This window comes from Furipterus horrens, unplaced genomic scaffold (assembly GCF_987537825.1).
Source record: "Furipterus horrens unplaced genomic scaffold, mFurHor1.1.pri manual_scaffold_5, whole genome shotgun sequence".
Lineage (NCBI taxonomy): Eukaryota > Metazoa > Chordata > Mammalia > Chiroptera > Furipteridae > Furipterus > Furipterus horrens.
This window is the reverse complement of record NW_028327175.1, coordinates 163115450-163133461: the sequence shown is the minus strand read 5'-3', so window position 1 is coordinate 163133461 and position 18012 is coordinate 163115450. Positions and strand designations below refer to the sequence as shown.

At 36.8% G+C, this 18012-nt stretch overlaps 1 protein-coding gene across 1 annotated transcript in view; it reads left to right on the top strand.

Moving 5' to 3' along the window:
* CFAP70 (cilia and flagella associated protein 70) overlaps positions 1-18012 on the top strand; it is a 120837-nt gene continuing 102825 nt past the window's right edge. Inside the window, 2 exon segments of the mRNA XM_090278202.1 lie at positions 1-86; positions 1097-1283. Coding sequence (XP_090134328.1) covers positions 24-86; positions 1097-1283 — 250 coding nt within the window. The 5' untranslated portion in view covers positions 1-23.

Genomic DNA, 18012 nt, shown 5'->3' with positions numbered 1-18012 from the left:
AGGGACTTTGCTCAAATGCTGATATGGAGCAGGTTGCATCAACGGGCAAACCTGTGCAGATCACTGTGACAGAGGGATATGAATTGGTAAAGTTACTTATGGAAATCTAAGAAGTTCCTAGTTTATTCACGATTCTTGAAAATATGTTTGTCTTTGAGTTCAGGTTTCTTTCAAACACCTGCGGGTTGTGGAAGATGCATTGGGAGCACTATAGGGAGGAATGAAGTTCTCTTATCATCTTGTACCACCAAATCTGCTGGTTTTACATAGCAATGGGCCTTCCTTCTATGTTTCCTTTCTTGTCATATTTTTAATTGAATTTATTGGGGTCACATTGATTAGTAAAATTATATAGGTCTTAGGTATATCAGTGTTTCTTATTGGTAGTCTAGAATCAGCAATTCACATTACTGTGTGTAAAATACCTGGCAATTTGAATATTAAATTTAACAGGTAAAACAAGAAGCAGTTTTCACTTTCCTAGACAGGTTCCTTTTTCCTAAAAGGAATCTAAATTATTCCCAAGTTCCCCTTGTGATTAATTTCATTTGATGAATTTAAATAATAAAACAATATGATATGACTATTAAAAATTATAAGAATAATGAAATGGGAAACCATTCAGTATTAAGTAAAAAAAAACTTTCCAGAACAGGATGTAATAAATGCTCTCTACTTTGTTTTAAAAGGTATATAAATATGTGTGCATATATACACGCACATGTACGTATATATATTCACAACAAAACACCAGAAAATATATTATAAAATGTTAATAGTGCTTGCATTTTGAGATTATAGGTAATTTATTTTCCTATGCGCTTTTCTCACTTTTCCAAATGTTCTACAATATAATTTTATAAACACAATAAGTATTATTTTTCAGAACTTCAACATAATGGCATTTGAATACAATGCTGCATTTAACTACAACTAGATTTGTTTAATGACTTTCTACCTACTTTTGTGTTTGTAATATCGCTTGATAGGAAAACATGGAGAATGCTATTATTTAGTACAAATAAGAATGGGTTGCCAAATGCATAGAAAAATTCTGTTTGATTTTAATTGTAAAGTAGTATGTTTCTGTCAACAGAAAGGCTTTAAAGGAGATACCCCAGTTACCTTTATTCGTGCAGAATTTAATCAGGCAGTTCTGGGAGACTCTGCAAAAATTACCATTTCTTCAGAAGGAACTGCAATATACAACTTCACTACTAGTTTTGAGTTCAATCCTGAAGGAGGAATCACTTTAGATGACCTCGCCCACAAACCTGTGTTCTGTAAGTCTTTGTGGTTATAAAAATGTTAGTTATATGACTATGTAATGAAGAGATTTTGAGATATTTAGTAGCTGTTGTTGGGACAGATGGACACACCTTACCTTCTTAATCTAGGTAGAACACAGTATACTTTGAGTCCTACCTGCTTCCAGCAGCAGTCACGATGATCTACTGATTTTAACTGATTTGTATCAAAGACCTGATACAAACTTTGCAGCCCTTACCTCCTAAGCTGAGTTGGGAGTTTTTCCTTTGTATTCCTATATTCATGGTTTCCAGATTTAGAATTTAAAAAAAAAAAAAAAATGGGGACATACTCATACTAAAAATTGTTTATCTGAATTTCAAATTTTAAAGTAGGCATCTTGTATTTTACTTAGCAACCCTATCTGTACTTCTATATACTCACCATACTGTATAGCAATGATTAATTTGCCTCCCCTCCTAGGGGAGGCAGTTTTTGAAATCTGGGCTGGGTCTTATTTATTTCAGAATTTCTACTGTCTAGAAATATCTGAGACATAAAAGGGCTCAAGAAGTGTTGAATGAATGACTGGATAAGTGGGTGGATGGTTTCTGTATCTATACTGCTATAGTTTCTAATCGTACAGTATTATCTCTGACATATTTTGTTCCTACACCGAAAGCCAAGACTCTCAAAAAGAATGGATTAGAAGTCCTGGTTGGTTAGATCATCGTTCAGATATACCCAGATTGCGGGTTCAATCTCCGGTCAGGGCACATACAAGAAGCAACCAATGAATGCATAAACAAGTGCAACAACAAGTTGTTGTTTCTCTCTCTCTCATCTCTCTCTCTGTCTCAAAGAAAAAGAAGGAATGAACTAGGAAAAAAATCCACTCACCATTATATCTGTTTATGCCATGCGTAGAGGAAAAAAAGTCTTCCCTGAGTTAGTAGTCATGGGCTTATGCCAATTGTTAAATAACATACAAATTTCTTAAAACACACAAAGAACATTTATATAATGAAAACTGACCACATATTAGGCCATAAAGCAGGTCCTGCCATATACCAAAGAATCAATAGCATGCAGACCAAGTGTTCTGATCAAAATACAACCATCAGAATATTAGAAATCAATCACAAAAAGAAAAAAATCCATTTGGAAAATTTAAGACACACTTATGGATATTTCATAGGAAAGATTAAAAAATCATAATGAAAACTAAAACATTTAGAATCAATCAACAGTAAACACCAAATATCAAAACGTGTGGGGAGGGCAAAGGGACATAAAAGGAGGTAAGTTCTCTATACTTGACTTGAACTAGTGAAATGATGAAATGTAGACTGTAATAAGTAATGCATACATAGTATAATACGTAGAGCAACAACTAAAAGAAATATACAAAGAGATATATTCAAAAGTATTATCAATAAATCAAAATGGAATTCTAAAAAAATATTCAGATAATCCACAGGAAGGCAGAAAATCCAGAGAAATGAAAAAGAGGACAAACAAAAAAGCCCAGCAGACTTAAGCCCTAATACATTAATAATTACATTATTATTTCTACAGGACTGCAGAGTGAATTTAATAATTACCCAACCATATGCTGTTGATAAGAAACTGAAAATTGAACCATATAGTCAGGTAAAAAGTAAAAAGATAGGCAAAGATATATCATACACACATTAATCAAAACAAAGTAGAAACAACTACATTAGCATCAGATAAAGTAGATTAGCAAAGAAAATAGCCAGAGACAGAGAGGTTTATTACATAATAATAAAAAAGTAAATCCACCAAGAAGATGTAACAATTCTAAGTAGGTATGTACCAAATAACAGAGCTGCAAAATATGTGAAGCAAAACTGGAAAAACTGAAAGGCAGAATAGATGAATTCACAATTATAGTAGAAATCAGTAAGAGAAAGATAATAGGAAACTTTTCAAACACTTGAAAACTAAAATCACACTTCTAAATAATTCAAATGTCAAAGAAGAAGTCTCAAGGGAAATAAAGAAAACATTGAACTGAACGGAGATAAAAATGCTACATATTAAAATATTTCAGATATAGTTAAAGCATTGCTGAGGAAATTTACAATAATAAATGCATACACCAAAAAAGAGGAGGGGAAAAGATTGGAACTATCGTAACAATATAATCAATAAGGTATATTTTTTTAAAAAAGAGGAAAAACCTCAAGTCAATTATCTAAGCTCTCACTTCAAGAATCTAGAAAAAGGACTCCCGGTCAAGATGGAGGTGTAGACAGACACGCTGTGTCTCCCTCCACAACTAAGAAGGAATACAACTATCTCAAAACTAGAGACAACCAGAAGTTCCAGGAAATCAAACTGCATGGAAGTCCAGCAAACGAAGATATAAAGAAGAAATACTCATCCAGACAGGTAGGAGAGGCAGAGCCAGGGCAGAGAGGATGAGGTGTGGTGCCACGGCAGATGCAACAGCGGCAGCAGGCCCTCGGAAAATGCAGTCACACATTTTAAAAAGTTGGAAGGGACACCTGGGGAGCTTTCCCAGCCCCAGACCACACAGCTCACTGTCCTAGCACTGGGGAAATTCAAGGCTCATTCTTCTGACTGTGCAAACCAGAGGGTGTTGAAGAGGAGGAAGAAACTGCCTATTTCTCAGCAGAGTCTGCTTAGTTAAAGGGCCCCCATGGTCCTAGAATGCCTGCCAATCCATCCACTCTGGGAACAACAGCCAGGGCGACAGCTAGGGGGGCACCAGTTCCATATGGAAGTGGGAGAAGTGCCTGGAAAAGGGGCCAGTGCTAGTGGCATTGTTCCTTCTCAGACCCCTCCCTGACATACAGTGCCACAACGTGGTGAAATGGGTCGCCTGCATGATGAATACCTAGGGCCCCGCCCCTTACAATGTAACAGGAGAGACAGTTTACCTAAGACACAGAAACAAACAAACACAGGAGCCTGTCAAGATGAGGAGACAGAGAACTATGGCCCAAAAGGGGGAATGGATCAAGGTTCCAGTGGGCGAACTAAGTGACGAGGAGATAGCCAACCTAACAGATGAAGAGTTCAAAACACTGGTGATAAAGAGGCTCACAGGCTTGACAGATATGCTTGAGTATGGGAAATGCATAAGGGAAGAAGTGAAGGCTATGCTAAATTAAACAAAGAAAAATCCACACAAAACCAATGGTGAAGGAAAGGAAACCAGGGTTCAAATCAATGATTTCGAACATAAGGAAAAAAAAGCAGTCAACCAGTACAGAATGAGGAAGCAAGGATTGAAAAAAAAAATGAGGAGAGACTTAGGAACCTCTGGGATAACTTTAAACATGTCAATATCCAAGTCATAAGGGTGTCAGAAGAAGAGGAAGAGCAAGAAATTGAAAGCTTATGTGAAAAAATAATGAAGGAAAAATTTCCAAATTTGGCAAAGGAAATAGACATACAGGTTCAGGAAGCACAGAGAGTCCCAAACAAGCTAGACTGAAAGAGGACCACACCAAGACACATCATCATTACAATGCCACAGGTGAAAGATAGAGAATCTTAAAAGCAGCAAGAGAAAAGCCAAGAGTTACCTACAAAGGAGTGCCTATATGACTCTCAGCTGATTTCTTAAAAGAAACTTTGCAGGCAAGAAGGGACTGGCAAGAAGTATCCAATGTGATGAAAAGCAAAGACCTACCACCTAGATTACTCTATCCAGTAAAACTATCATTTAGAATGGAAGGCCACATAAAGTGCTTCCCATACAAGGTAAAGCTAAAAGAGTTCATCATCACCAAGCCATTATTATATGAAATGTCAAAGGGACTTATTTAAGAAAAAGATCAAAACTATGAACACTAAAATGACAACAAACTCACCACTATCGACAAGTGAATCTAAAAAATAAAAACAAAATCCAACTAAGCAAACCAGAATAGGAACAGAATCATAGGTATGGGGATCATTTGGAGGGTTATCAGCTGGGAGGGGGGAGGGGGAGAAATGGGGAAATGGTGCAGGGATTAACAAGCATAATTGGTTGGTACAAAATAGACAGGGGAAGTTAAGAATAATATAGGAAAGGGTGAAGCCAAAGAACTTATATGCACAACCCATGGACATGAACTAAGGGGGGTGGGATTGCTGGAGGGAAAGCGGGTACTGGGCAGAGGGGAGCAAAGGGAAGAAAAATTTGAACTACTGTAACAACATAATCAATAAAGTATACTTAAAACAAAAAAAGAGCTTACAGGGCCTGCGCCACAGGCTGCAGTCAGGCATTTAAAAATAAGATGACAGCCATTAACAAGGGGAAGTCCACACAGTTTGCAAGGAGGATGGGAACTCCACGCAGGTAGAAAGAGAACCACGTGGTTCTGAATTAAGAGCAGGAGAACACCGAGACACAGGCAAAACCTCTCCAATCAGGCATGAATGATTGGGAGCAGCCGGTAAAGCTGAACTGTGTCTGGGAAGTAGGGAAATGGTATCTCTTACTTTTCTATTCTAAAACTAGCCTGGTTTGGCAGGGGGAGGCAGAACTATGTGTTTGTGGGTATTTTAAATAAAGTAAGACTTAATGGCAAAAATCTGCCAGAAAGCTAAATCTGTATAACCTTTAAATAAATGATTCTTTTTCTTTTCACACGCAAAAAAATAAAAAATAAAAAAATAAAAAGAATCTAGAAAAGAGCAAAAGAAACCCACTGCAAACAGAAAGAAGAAAATAATAAAGAAATAATCAGTAATCAAGGAAATGCAAAAAGAAAAATAAGAAAAATCAATGAAATAAATAGCTGGTTATTTGAAAACATTAAATTGGACAAATCTTTTTTGAGGGTGGAGAGAGAATACAAATTATCAGTTGTCAATATTGGGAATGAAATGGAATAAATACTGATGCTGCAGACATTAAAAGGATAGTAAGAAAATAATTGGGTTAGCCAAAAAGTCTGTTTAGTTTTTTCCATAAAATAAGATACACATTTTTTATTTTCACCAATAACTTTATTGATTTGGATATTTTGATTATGTTGGCTATCACCTGGGTGATATAATGTTGCTTGTTCTCAATTAATGTCTCAGTTTGATAACTATCAACTTCAACTGGTTACTCGACCATGGAACATCATTGAGCAAGAAATCTTCAGCATGAAATTTCAAAACTTGACAAATCACTTTTGACACATTTGATCAGTCACAGCACCTTCTCCATACACTGCACAAATCTTTTTTTGCGTTTCAGTTGCATTTTTACCTTTCTTGAAATAATAAAGCATAATATGCCGAAAATGTCGTGTATTTTCTTCCATCTTCAATATAAAATAGCTACACAAAAATTCACCAGTTTTGATAAGATTTTTTGAATGCATGCTGATATGACAACTATCACAATACAATCTAACAAAATTGTTTTGAATGGAGTTAAAGACAACTAAGCGTTACTAGAGCCATTGTACAGAAAAAAAAAAACAAACGAATTTTTTGGCCAACTCAACATTATGAACAACTTTAGATACATAACTTTAATAAAAAAATGGGCCAGTTCCTTGAAAAACACAACTCATCCTATATGAAATAAAGTTGCCCTGTAACTATTAAGGAAATTGAATTCATAATTTGAATTCTCCAAGACTGCATATTTTCACTGGAGAATTCTATAAGCTCTTTTCTCTTACTACTTTTAAGATTCCTTTTTTGTCTTAGATTTTGACAGTTTTATTGTGGTGTATCTCAGAGAGGATCTTTTTAAGTTGAATTTGTTCTGTGACATGAAATTCATGAACTGGGATATTGTTTCCCAAATTTGGGAACTTCTGAGCCATTATTTCTTTTAATAACTTTCTTTCCTCCTTTCCCCTCTTTTCTGTAACTCCAATATTTCACAGATTATTTTTTTTGATGGTATCCTATAGATCACATAGGCTTTCTTCACTCTTTTTTATTCTTTTTATCATTGTTCTCCTCTAACTGGATAATTTCAACAATTTCAGTGTTCCTGTTTTCTACCTCACAGATTCTTTCTTCTGCTTGATTCATTCTTCTGTTGATGCTCTCTATTGCATTTTTCATTTTATTTACTGTATTTTTCAGTTCTACAGTTTGTTTAGTTCTTTTTAATGAGTTCTACCTCTGTTAAATTTCTCATTTTGTTCACGTATTCTTCTCTAGGTGTCCTTGAATTGTTTTCCTTTAGCTCATCAAGTTTCCTTAAAATTGGTTATTTTGAATTCTTTATTAGGTAGTATGGAGAGCTACAGCTTTTGGATCAGTTACAGGAAGATTATTGTGATCCTTTCATGTTTTCATTTTTCTTTGATTTTTAAAATATTCCTTGAGGTTTTGTGTTGCAGTCTCCGCATCTGAAGTAGCAATCACTTCCTCCAGTCTTTACTTACTGCCTTCAGGAGAAAAATTCCTTCTGTTTGCTTTGTTCAGGGATTCTGAGACACTTCTTGTACCCTCTTGTGGCAGAATTTGTAAATGTGAATGCATTCTGCTGATAGCCCCCCCCCCTTCATTTTCTCAAGGGTGGTGCTAAAGTTCAAGTTTCTGGTATCTCCCTGGCCCACAGATTCGGGCCAACTTTTTATATGTACTTACTAATCACCTGCCATAGCTCAGTCTTGTCGTTGCTGTAAAGGAAGCCAGCCACTGGATGGAGGCTGTGTGTAGGTGATGCACATGGAATGCTGGGAGTGCCCATGGGCTAGTTGTGGGGATCCAAATGCAAGGCATCCCCCACAGATGGTGGGTGGGCTTCCTGATGGAGTTCATGGCACAATTCTTAGGGTCCATATGCCTTTAATGTCCTCCAAGCATCCTATCTGCCACTCCTCAAAATTCTTCCTGCCTCCCTCCCCAACCTTGCTCCCCGCCCAAGTCATGCAGTTCATGATGTAGTAGTCTGGATGGGGCAGGAGAGAAATTGGTAATTGCTAAGATAGTGATTTTCATTGCAGGTGACAGTGGTTGGAATTGGTTCATGGTCTGTGACCTAAGTCTGCCCAATATTAACACACGGATGTGTGAAACTCCTTCTGGGTCATTTGGCATATGGTGTTGGATCCCAAAGCTCCTAAAAAGGGATTGTTGTCTGTTGATGGATGCCAAATTTATTTATTTATTTATTTTTATTAATTGATTTGAGAGACAGACGGACAGACAGACACTGATTTGTCATGGCACTTATTTATGCATTTATTGATAGCTTCTTGTATGTATCCTGACTGGGAATCAAACCTGAAACCTTGGTATATTGAGACGATGCTCTAACCAACTGAGCTACCCAACCAGGGCCCAAATTTATTTTTGTAGAGATGCGGAAATCATGAGGTATATTTTATTCAACAATTTTGCTATATCACCCCTCTCACTTTCTCAAGGTCTCAGTAAAGGTAAATACATAGGTAATTATAAAATCTGGTATTAATATAACAATGGTTTGTAAGTGCACTTTTTAGTTTTGTACATGATTTAAATGATTAGTACATTTATTTTTATAAATTCTATAAGTAGTTTTATTTATTTATTCAATTAAAAATATTTTATTATTTGTGCTATTACAGTTGTCCCAAATTTCTCCCTCTTTCCCCCTCCACCCAGCCTGCCCCCCACTTCCATAGGCAATTCCCACACCATTGTCCATGTCCATGGGTCCTTCATATATGTTCTTTGACTAATCCCTTCACTTTCTTTCAATTAGTCCTCATTTCCCCTCTCCCCTCTTACAGCTGTCTATTCCATGATTCTATGCCTCTGGTTCTATTTTGCTCATTAGTTTATTTTCTTCATTAGATTCCTCTTATAAGTGAGATCATATGGTATTCGTCTTTCACCAACTGGCTTATTTTGTTACGGCTACATAGGAGAGATTGAACACTCTGAAGTGGTGTATAAAGTAAGCAAAGGATTTTAAATAATGGCCAGGAGTTGGGCAGACCCTGAGTTGGTCTCTAACATGCTCCAACCTACAATGGAGTCTAAAACGCTGAGTTTTTATACTGATGAGGCCCCCTTTGTTTCTTTTTTGGTGGGAAACAGCCTTAGGAAGAGGGGGCTGGGCAGGACTGCAGGAATGTCTTGGCAGTAACAGGAACAGAAATTCGCAAGGCTATAAGGTTATCTCCAGCGGCAGCATAGCTCTTCAGCCAGGGACAAACTCCCTGCAAAGCAATCTATCTTCAAAGGGCTAGACATTCTGCAAAGCACAACCTTCACAAATGTTATAAACCAGACACAAGTAAATGGAAGGTGATAGAGGCTGAGGTCCTTTTAGCTTGTAAATCACCAATTGCTACACTCCTTCCTACATTCCTCTCTTCAAGGCTTTTTAGCAAGTCCTTGCTACTTTTTTACAAAGAACATCTGAAGCCCCTACATATTTACATATTTAGCAGACCTTTGAAACTTTTTACAGGGAATATTTGGTGCCTCTACAATTTCATTTAGCATAATAGTCTCCAGGTCCATTCATGCTGTCTCGAAGGGTAGGAGTTCCTTTTTTCTTTTTGCTGCGTAATGTTCCATTGTGCAGATGCACCACAGTATTTTTTTTAATCCACCCATCTACTGACAGACACTTAGGCTGTTTCCAAATTTTGGCCATTGTAAACAGTGCTGCTATAAACATAGGGGTGCATAAATTATTTTGAATTGGTGATTCGGGATTCTTTGAGTATATTGCCAGCGGTGGAATCTCTGGATCAAAAGGCAGTTCCATTTTTAGTTTTTTTTAGGAAATTTCATACTGTTTTCCACAGTGTGTACCAATCTGCATTCCCACCAGCAGTGCACTAGGTTTCTCTTTTCTCCAAATCCTTGCCAGCATTTGTTTGTTTACTTATTAATGATAGTCATTTGGGCAGGTGTGGGGTGATATTTCATGGTAGTTTCATTTTGCATCTCTCTGATGGCTAGTGATGTTGAGCATTTTTTCTTGTGTCTATGGGTCATCTGTATATTCTCCTCGGAGAAATGTCTGTTTAGGTCATTTGCCCATTTTTAATTGGGTTGTTTGTTTTCCTGATGTTGAGTCATGTCAGCTCTTTATATATTTTGGAGATTAAACCCTTGTCCAATGTATCATTGGCATATATGTCTTTTTTTTTTTAATGCAGTTAGTTCCCTCTTCATTTTGATGATGGTTTGTTTAGCTGCGCAGAGCTTTTTAATTTGATGTAGTCCCACTTGTTTAGTTTTTCCTTCCTGTCTTTCCCTTGCCCTAGGGGATATATTGGCAAAAATAGTGCTGTGAGATATCTGAAATTTTACTGCCTATGTTTTCCTCTATGATTTTTATGGTACCATGACTTATATGTACTGTAAGTCTTTTTTCCATTTAGAGTTTATTCCATTGTATGATATCAGATGGTGGTCTAGTTTCATTTTCTTACATGTACCAGTCCAATTCTCCCAACAGCATTTATTGAAAAGACTGTCTTTATTCCATTGTCTACTTCTGCTTTTTTGTCAAATATTAATTGACCATAAAGATGTGGGTTTATTTCTGGACTCTCAATTCTGTTCCACTGATCTATGTGTCTGTTCTTATGCCAGTACCAGATTGTTTTGATTACAGTGACCTTGCAGTATAGTTTGATATCCGGTATTGTGATCCCTCCAAATTTGTTCTTCTTTCTCAAGATTGCTGAGACTCTTTGGGGTATTTTTGGTTCCAGATAAAGTTTTGGAATATTTGTTCTAGTTCTGGGAAATGTTGCCATTGGTATCTTGATAGGAATTGCATTGAATCTATAGATTTATTTGGGTAGTATGGACATTTTAATGATGTTAATTGTTTTTTTTAATTTATTTGTTTTTTTCTATTACAGTTGTCCCACTCCCCCCCCATTGCTACTGCCCCATGCTGCCCACCCCTTCTCCCACAGTTCATCTCCACCCTGTTACCCTGTTGTCCATGTCCATGGGTCATTTATACTAGTTCCTTGACTAGACCCTTCTTTTTTACCCCTTCTTCCCTCCCCCCTGCCCCCATAATGATGTTAATTCTGCTAGTTCATGAACCTGGTATATGTTTCCACTTATTTGTATCTTCCTTAATTTCTTTCTTCACTGTTCTAAAGTTTTCTGAGTACAGGTCTTTTACTTCCTTGGTTAAATTTATTCTTAGGTACTTTATTTTCTTTGTTGCAATAGTAAATGGGATTGTTTTCTTAGTTTCTCTTTCTCATAGTTCATTATTGGTGTATTAAGATGCCATTGATGTCTGAATATTGACTTTGTATTCTGCTACTTTGCCAAATTCACTTACTAGGTCAAGTAGTTTTTCTTGGTGGAGCCTACAGGTTTTTTTTTTTTTTTTTTAATGTACAATATCATGTTGTATTGGATTAATGACAGTTTTCTTCCTCCTTGCCGATTTGGATGCCTTTTGTTTCTTGTCTGATCCTTATGGCTAGAACTTCCAATACTATGTTGAATAAGAGTGGTGAAAATGGACACTTCTGTCTTGTTCCTGATCTTAAGGGAAATGCTTTTGGCTTTTGCCCATTGAGTATGATGTTGGTAGTAGGTTTTTCATATATGGCCTTTATTATGTTGAGGTATGCTCCCTCAATTCCCACTTTGTTGAGTGTTTTTATAAAAAAAGGGTGCTAGATTTTGTCAAATGCTTTCTCCACATCTATTGATATGATCATGTGATTTTTGTCTTTCATTTTGTTTATGTGATGTATCACATTTATTGATTTGTGGATATAGTACCATCCTTGCATCCCTGGAATAAATCCTACTTGATCAATGTGTATGATCTTTTTGATGTATTGCTGGATCTGGTTTGCTAATATTTTGTTGAGGATTTTAGCATCTATGTTCATCAGAGATAATGGCCTGTAATTTTCCTTTTTGTTGTGTCTTTACTGGGTTTTGGAATTAGGACAATATTGGCCTCATAAAAATATTTTGGAAATCTTCTCTGTTTTTAAATTTATTGGAATAGTTTGAGAAGGATAGGTGTTAGGTCTTCTTTGAATGATTGGTAAAATTTGCCTGTGAAAACATCTGGTCTAAGGCTTTTGTGTGCCAGGAGTTTTCTAATTATTGCTTCAATTTCACTAGTTGTTATTGGTCTTTTCAGGTTTTTGGCTTCTTCCTGATTCAGTTTTGGAAGATTGTATATTTCTAGAAATTTATCCATTTTACCCAGGTTGTCAATTTCTTTGCTGATGTTTGTTCATTATAATTTCTTACAAGTCTTTGAATTTCTGTGGTATCAGTTGTTACTTCTCCCCTTTCATTTCTGATTTTATTTATTTGGGTCCTCTTTTTTTCTTGATGAGTTAGTCTCGTTAAATATTTGTCAACTTTGTTTATTTTTTCAAAGAATCAGCTCCTGAACTGGTTGCTCTTTTGATTACTTTTATAGTCTCTATGTCATTTATTTCTGCTGTGGTCCTGATATTTCCTTTCTTCACCTTGCTCTGGGCTTTGTTTTTTGTTGTGATCTGAGAAAATGCATGATATGATTTCAATTTTCTTGACTTTGTTAAGGTTTATTTTGTGTCTTACCATGTTGTCTATCTTTGAGAATGATCCATGTGAATTTGAAAAGAATGCATATTTTGCTTCTTTGGAGTAAAATGTTCTGTAGATATCAATTAAATCTATTTGACCTACTGTTGTTTAATGCTGCTATATCCTTGCTGATGTTTTGTCTGGAAGATCTGTCCGTTGTTGACAGTGGGGTATAAAAACCCCGTATTATGATTGTATTGCTCTCAGTCTCTTTCTTAAAGTCCTCCAAGATTTTCCTTATATATTCAGGTGCACCTACCTTGGGTGCATATATGTTTACAAGGGTTATATCCTCTTGTTGGGTTGAACTCTTTAAGTATTATGTAGTAACATTCTTTGTCTCTTATTATGGCCTTTGTTTTGACATCTATTTTCATAAATAACTATTGCTACTGCAGCTTATTTTTTGTCTCCATTTGCATGGAATACTTTTATCTACCCCTTCACTTTCAGCCTGTGTAGATCTTTTGTTTTGAGGTGGGTCTCTTGTAGACAGCATATATTTCTTATCACATTCAGCTACCCTGTGCCTTTTGATTGGAGTCTTTAATCCATTTACATTTATGGTTATTATTGATAGTTACTTATTCGTTGCCATTTTTCCCTTTGTACCTTTGTTCCTCTCTCTCTCTCTCTTTCTTCTTCTTCTTCTTCTTCTTATTATTATTATTATTATTATTATTATTATTATTAAAGCAGTTGCTTTAGCATCTCTTTCAATGCTGTTTTGGTGGAGATGCATTCCATAACGTTTTTTGTTTGTTTGTTTTTTGTTTTGCCTGGACAGCTCTTTATTTCACCTTCCATTTTAATGAGAGCCTTGCTGGATAGAGTAGTCTTGGTTGTAGATCCTTGCTTTTCATTACTTGGAATATTTCATGCCATTCCCTTCTGGCCTGCAGTTTTTCTGGTGAGAAATCAGCTGACAGCCTTATTTGAGCTCTCTTGTAGGTAACTAACTCTTTCTCTCTTGCTGTCTTTATGATTTTTTCTTTGTCTTTAAACTTTGCCATTTTAATTGTAATGTGCCTTTGTGTAGTCCTTTTTGGGTTCATCTTGGTTTGGTCTCTTTCTACTTCCTTAACTTGCATGACTTTTTTCTTCACCAAGTTAAGAAAATTTTCTGTTATTATTTTTCAAATGTGTTTTCTATTCTTTGCTCCATTTCTTCTCTTTCTGGTAACCCTCTGATGCAAATATTGTTACATTTCATTTGTTTCAAAGCTCTGTTGACTATTCTCATTCTTTTTAAGTCTTATTTCATTTTGTTACCATGACTGGGTTTTTTCTCCACCTTGTATTCCTAATTGCTAATTTGAGCATCTTCTTCATCTAGCATGGCTGTAATTCCTTCTAGTATATTCTTCATTTCAGATATTGTATTCTTCATTTCTGTCTGGTTCTTATTCATAGTTTTTATGCCCTTTTTCATGCTGATGTAGTTCTCTTTAAGTTTCGTGAGCATTCTTACAACCATTACTTTGAACTCTATGCCTGATAATTTGTTTAAACCAATTTCACTTAGCTCTTTTTCAGGGGATTCTTCCTTTTCTTCCTTGTCTCTTTGTCTCCCCATTTTAGCTGTCTCTTTTTGTTTGTTTCTATGTATTAGATAGATCTGCTTTGACTACTTGTCCTGTGGGGTAACTTTAAGTGGTAGGAGTCCTGTGGTACCCAGTGGTGCAGTCTTTTTGATCTCCTGATCTGGGTGCTCTAGGGATGCTCTTTGTATGGGTTATGTGAACTCTCCTATTACATTTGGGCCCTGATTATTGTTGGCCCGTTCATTGGTTGTATCCCCGCTCCGGCTGTCTGTCTGTGAGGCTCTACTCCTAGCACATCTTGTATGCTGTTGTGCAGGTGCCGACAGAGCAAAGCAAAACAACACAAAAAAACCAAACAAGCAATCCTACTCCCCAACTACAACAGCATCATCAATGACAAAAGAGCAAAGAACAATAAAAGTGGAAAGAGAAATGGAATAGTAGAGAAAGGGGAGAAGAAAAAAAAAAAAGAAATAGAATAAGAGAAGACCAAATGAAAGAAAAGTGATTATGAGAGACGAAAAGGAACGAGAACTAATGCAACTAATGAATTGAAGAGGGAAATGGGAAAAAGGGACAAGGAAAGAGAAAGTAACAAGAATAAGAAAAGGAAAGTAGAAGAGAACAATGGGATAATCAAAGGTAAGAGTAAAGTAAGGACTTAAAAGAAAAATAGAGCACCAAAAATAGAAGAAAAAAAGAATTACAAGGCAGTGAAAAAGAAAATAAACAGAAATAATTAAAAGAACAAGTTGAGATTCATCTCAGCAGAGTTTAATGCCTGCCTGCTGGGTTCTGCCTTTGGATACGGCTCTAATGTGTCTAATGGCGTAAGCCAGTGTCCGGTGCTGTCCACATCTAGCCCTTGCTACAAGCCTGTCCAAAGCTACAAGGGACCCACAGTTTGTGGATGATTTCTCCTGGCTTGGCTGCACCCAGGATGGCCCAAGCTGCTCAGTAAAGCTGTGTTTTATCAGCACTGGATCCAGGGGTGTGTCAGCAAATTACTCAAGTCACCACTGGATCTGGATCTGTCTGTCTGCTTGCCAGCCTGCTGTCAGCCTCAGACTAGTTGTAGACCTGACTGTTTCTGAGAGGGCTTCTGGTGGGATCTGAGAGATGGGACTCCTGGACCTCCCATGGCAAGTGTCTTTCAGACTTCAGGGAAGATGGTGGGTGTGTTACCCCAGCCCCATGCCGCTAGTCTGAGTCTGTTTGGGATTATTCCCCTCTACTCAGAAGGGTGAGGCCCCTAGTAGGCTAATGAGTGGGGCCTCCAGAGTTCAGATTTGGGGTCTGCTGGAAACCGGGAGGGTATTTCTATGGCTTTCCTGGGAGGAGGAAGTGCCAGTCTGTTTCTTGGGAGAGTGTATGGTATGGCTGCTCCCTACAGCCAGTTTCTGACACCCACTGGGCTTGTGTATGCTGCTATCTCCTCAGTAGGGGTTAAGGTGCAGGATGGGAGAAAATAAAAAATAACAGGAAAAAACCCACAACAAAACAAAACAAAAAAACTGAACAAATCAAATAAAAGGGAAGAAAGAGGTGCAGGGTAGAGCAAGCAGGATTACAGAGGGTGAGCAATATCCCACAGGGTACGGTAATTGCTTTTCCCTGGGAGGGGCTTGCTCTTTTCAAGAAAGATGGCTGCTGCAGAATCCAGGTATACCCCTGCACCGAAAGCCCCATGGCCGCTCCCCTATGACTCTTCCCATTACCTCCCACTCTAGACTCACCTTTCCATCGCTGGGGCTCAAGGTGAGTAGTTGTGAAAACGAAACCTGTGCTTTGGCCCCTTTACGAGTCAAAGGAGAAAAAGAAAAAGTGCATCTGTCTCCAGCAGGTTTTGTCTTTTCCAAGCAGAGAAAAAGCTTGCAGCCTTTCACCGCTGGATGCTGCATGGTCGGCTGATCCTGGCACTGGCACTGGCACTCTGTGTTTGGACCTGGCTTCTCTCCTCTCAAGGGTAGCTCCCACAGCCTTGCTGCCACTGTGGCCGGCTGCCCCTGTGAACAGGGCCAGCTTCTTAATCAACCTTGCCCTTCCTACCAGTCTCGAGGTGGTTAAAAGTTTCTTTTTTTAGTGGTCTTCGGTTTGTTTCAGGTGACTGGTTCCCTCTTTAATTTTATTTCCAGTTTGGTTCTGTGAGGAGGTGTATTGCTTATCCTCCTATTCTGCCACCATCTTGCCCCCAGTCTGATGAATACATTTAAAGAAAAAACATTATTAATGTAAAAGCTAGTATTACTGTAATTTTGGTTCATAACTTTAAATTTTGTTTTCTATATAATTTAAGAGACTAGTGCATTTAAAATAATTATTAGTTTATGTTTTGGTGTACACAGTGTATAAAGATATAATTTGGTGACATAGATAAAGGGGTAAGGATGGAGGTGTAAGAAAAGAGCAGAGTTTTTTATTGTATTGAAATTAAGCTGTTAAAAATTCATATTACAGTGTTGTAACTTTAGGATGGTAAATGTAATCTCCATGGTAACCACAAAGAAAATAGCTATAGTGTATACACAAAAGAAAATGAAAGAGGAATTTAAACACTTCACTTCAGGGGAAAAAAAACAACTAAACACAAAACAAGACAGTAATGCAGGAAATGAGGGACAAAATGTTATAAGGTATATAAAATACAAATATCACAATGATGGAAGTACATCTCTTCTTACCAATAATTATTTCAGGTATAATTTCAGGTATAAATTGATTAAACTGTCCAAAGACAGAGATTGGCAGAATGAACAAAAACACAGGATCCAACTATATGCTATCTGGAAGAGACTCACTTTAGACTCAAAGACAAACAGGTTAAAAATGAAAGGGTGGAAAAAGATTTTTCATGCAAACAGTAACCAAAAGAGAGCAGTAGTGGCTACACTAATATCAGATAAAATTGACTTCAGATCAAAAAGAATTACAAGCGTCAAAAGAAGACTTTATACATTATCAAAAAATTCAATACAACAAGAATATGTAATGATTATAAATACTTATGTACCTAATGACAACCAATAAAATATATAAAGCAAAAACTGTCAGAACTGAAGGGACAAATAGTTCTACAACAGTAGTTGGAGCCTTCAAATAGTCCATTCATAGTAATAGATAGAATAACCAGGTAGAGGATAAATAAAGAAATAGGGGACTTAAACAATAAAATAAATCACCTAGATCTAAATGACATATACAGAACACTTTACCCAACAACCACAGAATACATATTCTTCCCATGTGCACATGGGATGTTTCTAGGATAAATCAATATTTGGGCATACATTAAGTCTTAATAAATTAAAAAAGGTATCTTACAAAGTTTCTTTTACAAATACTATGGCATGAAGTTAGAAATCAATAACAAAAGGAAAACTGAAAAGTTCACAAAGTTTTGGGAATTAAACAACATACATCTATACAACAAATAAATCAAAGAAGAAATCACAAGTTATAAAATGAAAACACAACATACCAAAACATAGGAGATGCAGTGAAAGTGGTGCTAAGGAGGACATTTATTGATAAAAATGCTAACATTAAGAAACAAGAAAGATCTCAAATCAACAATCTAACTTTTCAACTTAAAGAAGTAGAAAAAGAAGAACAAACCAAAGCTCACAGTTCGAAGTGTAGTGGCCGGCAAGCCCCCCCCAACCAGCTGTGCTTGTAACCTAGTTTGTTTTCTCTG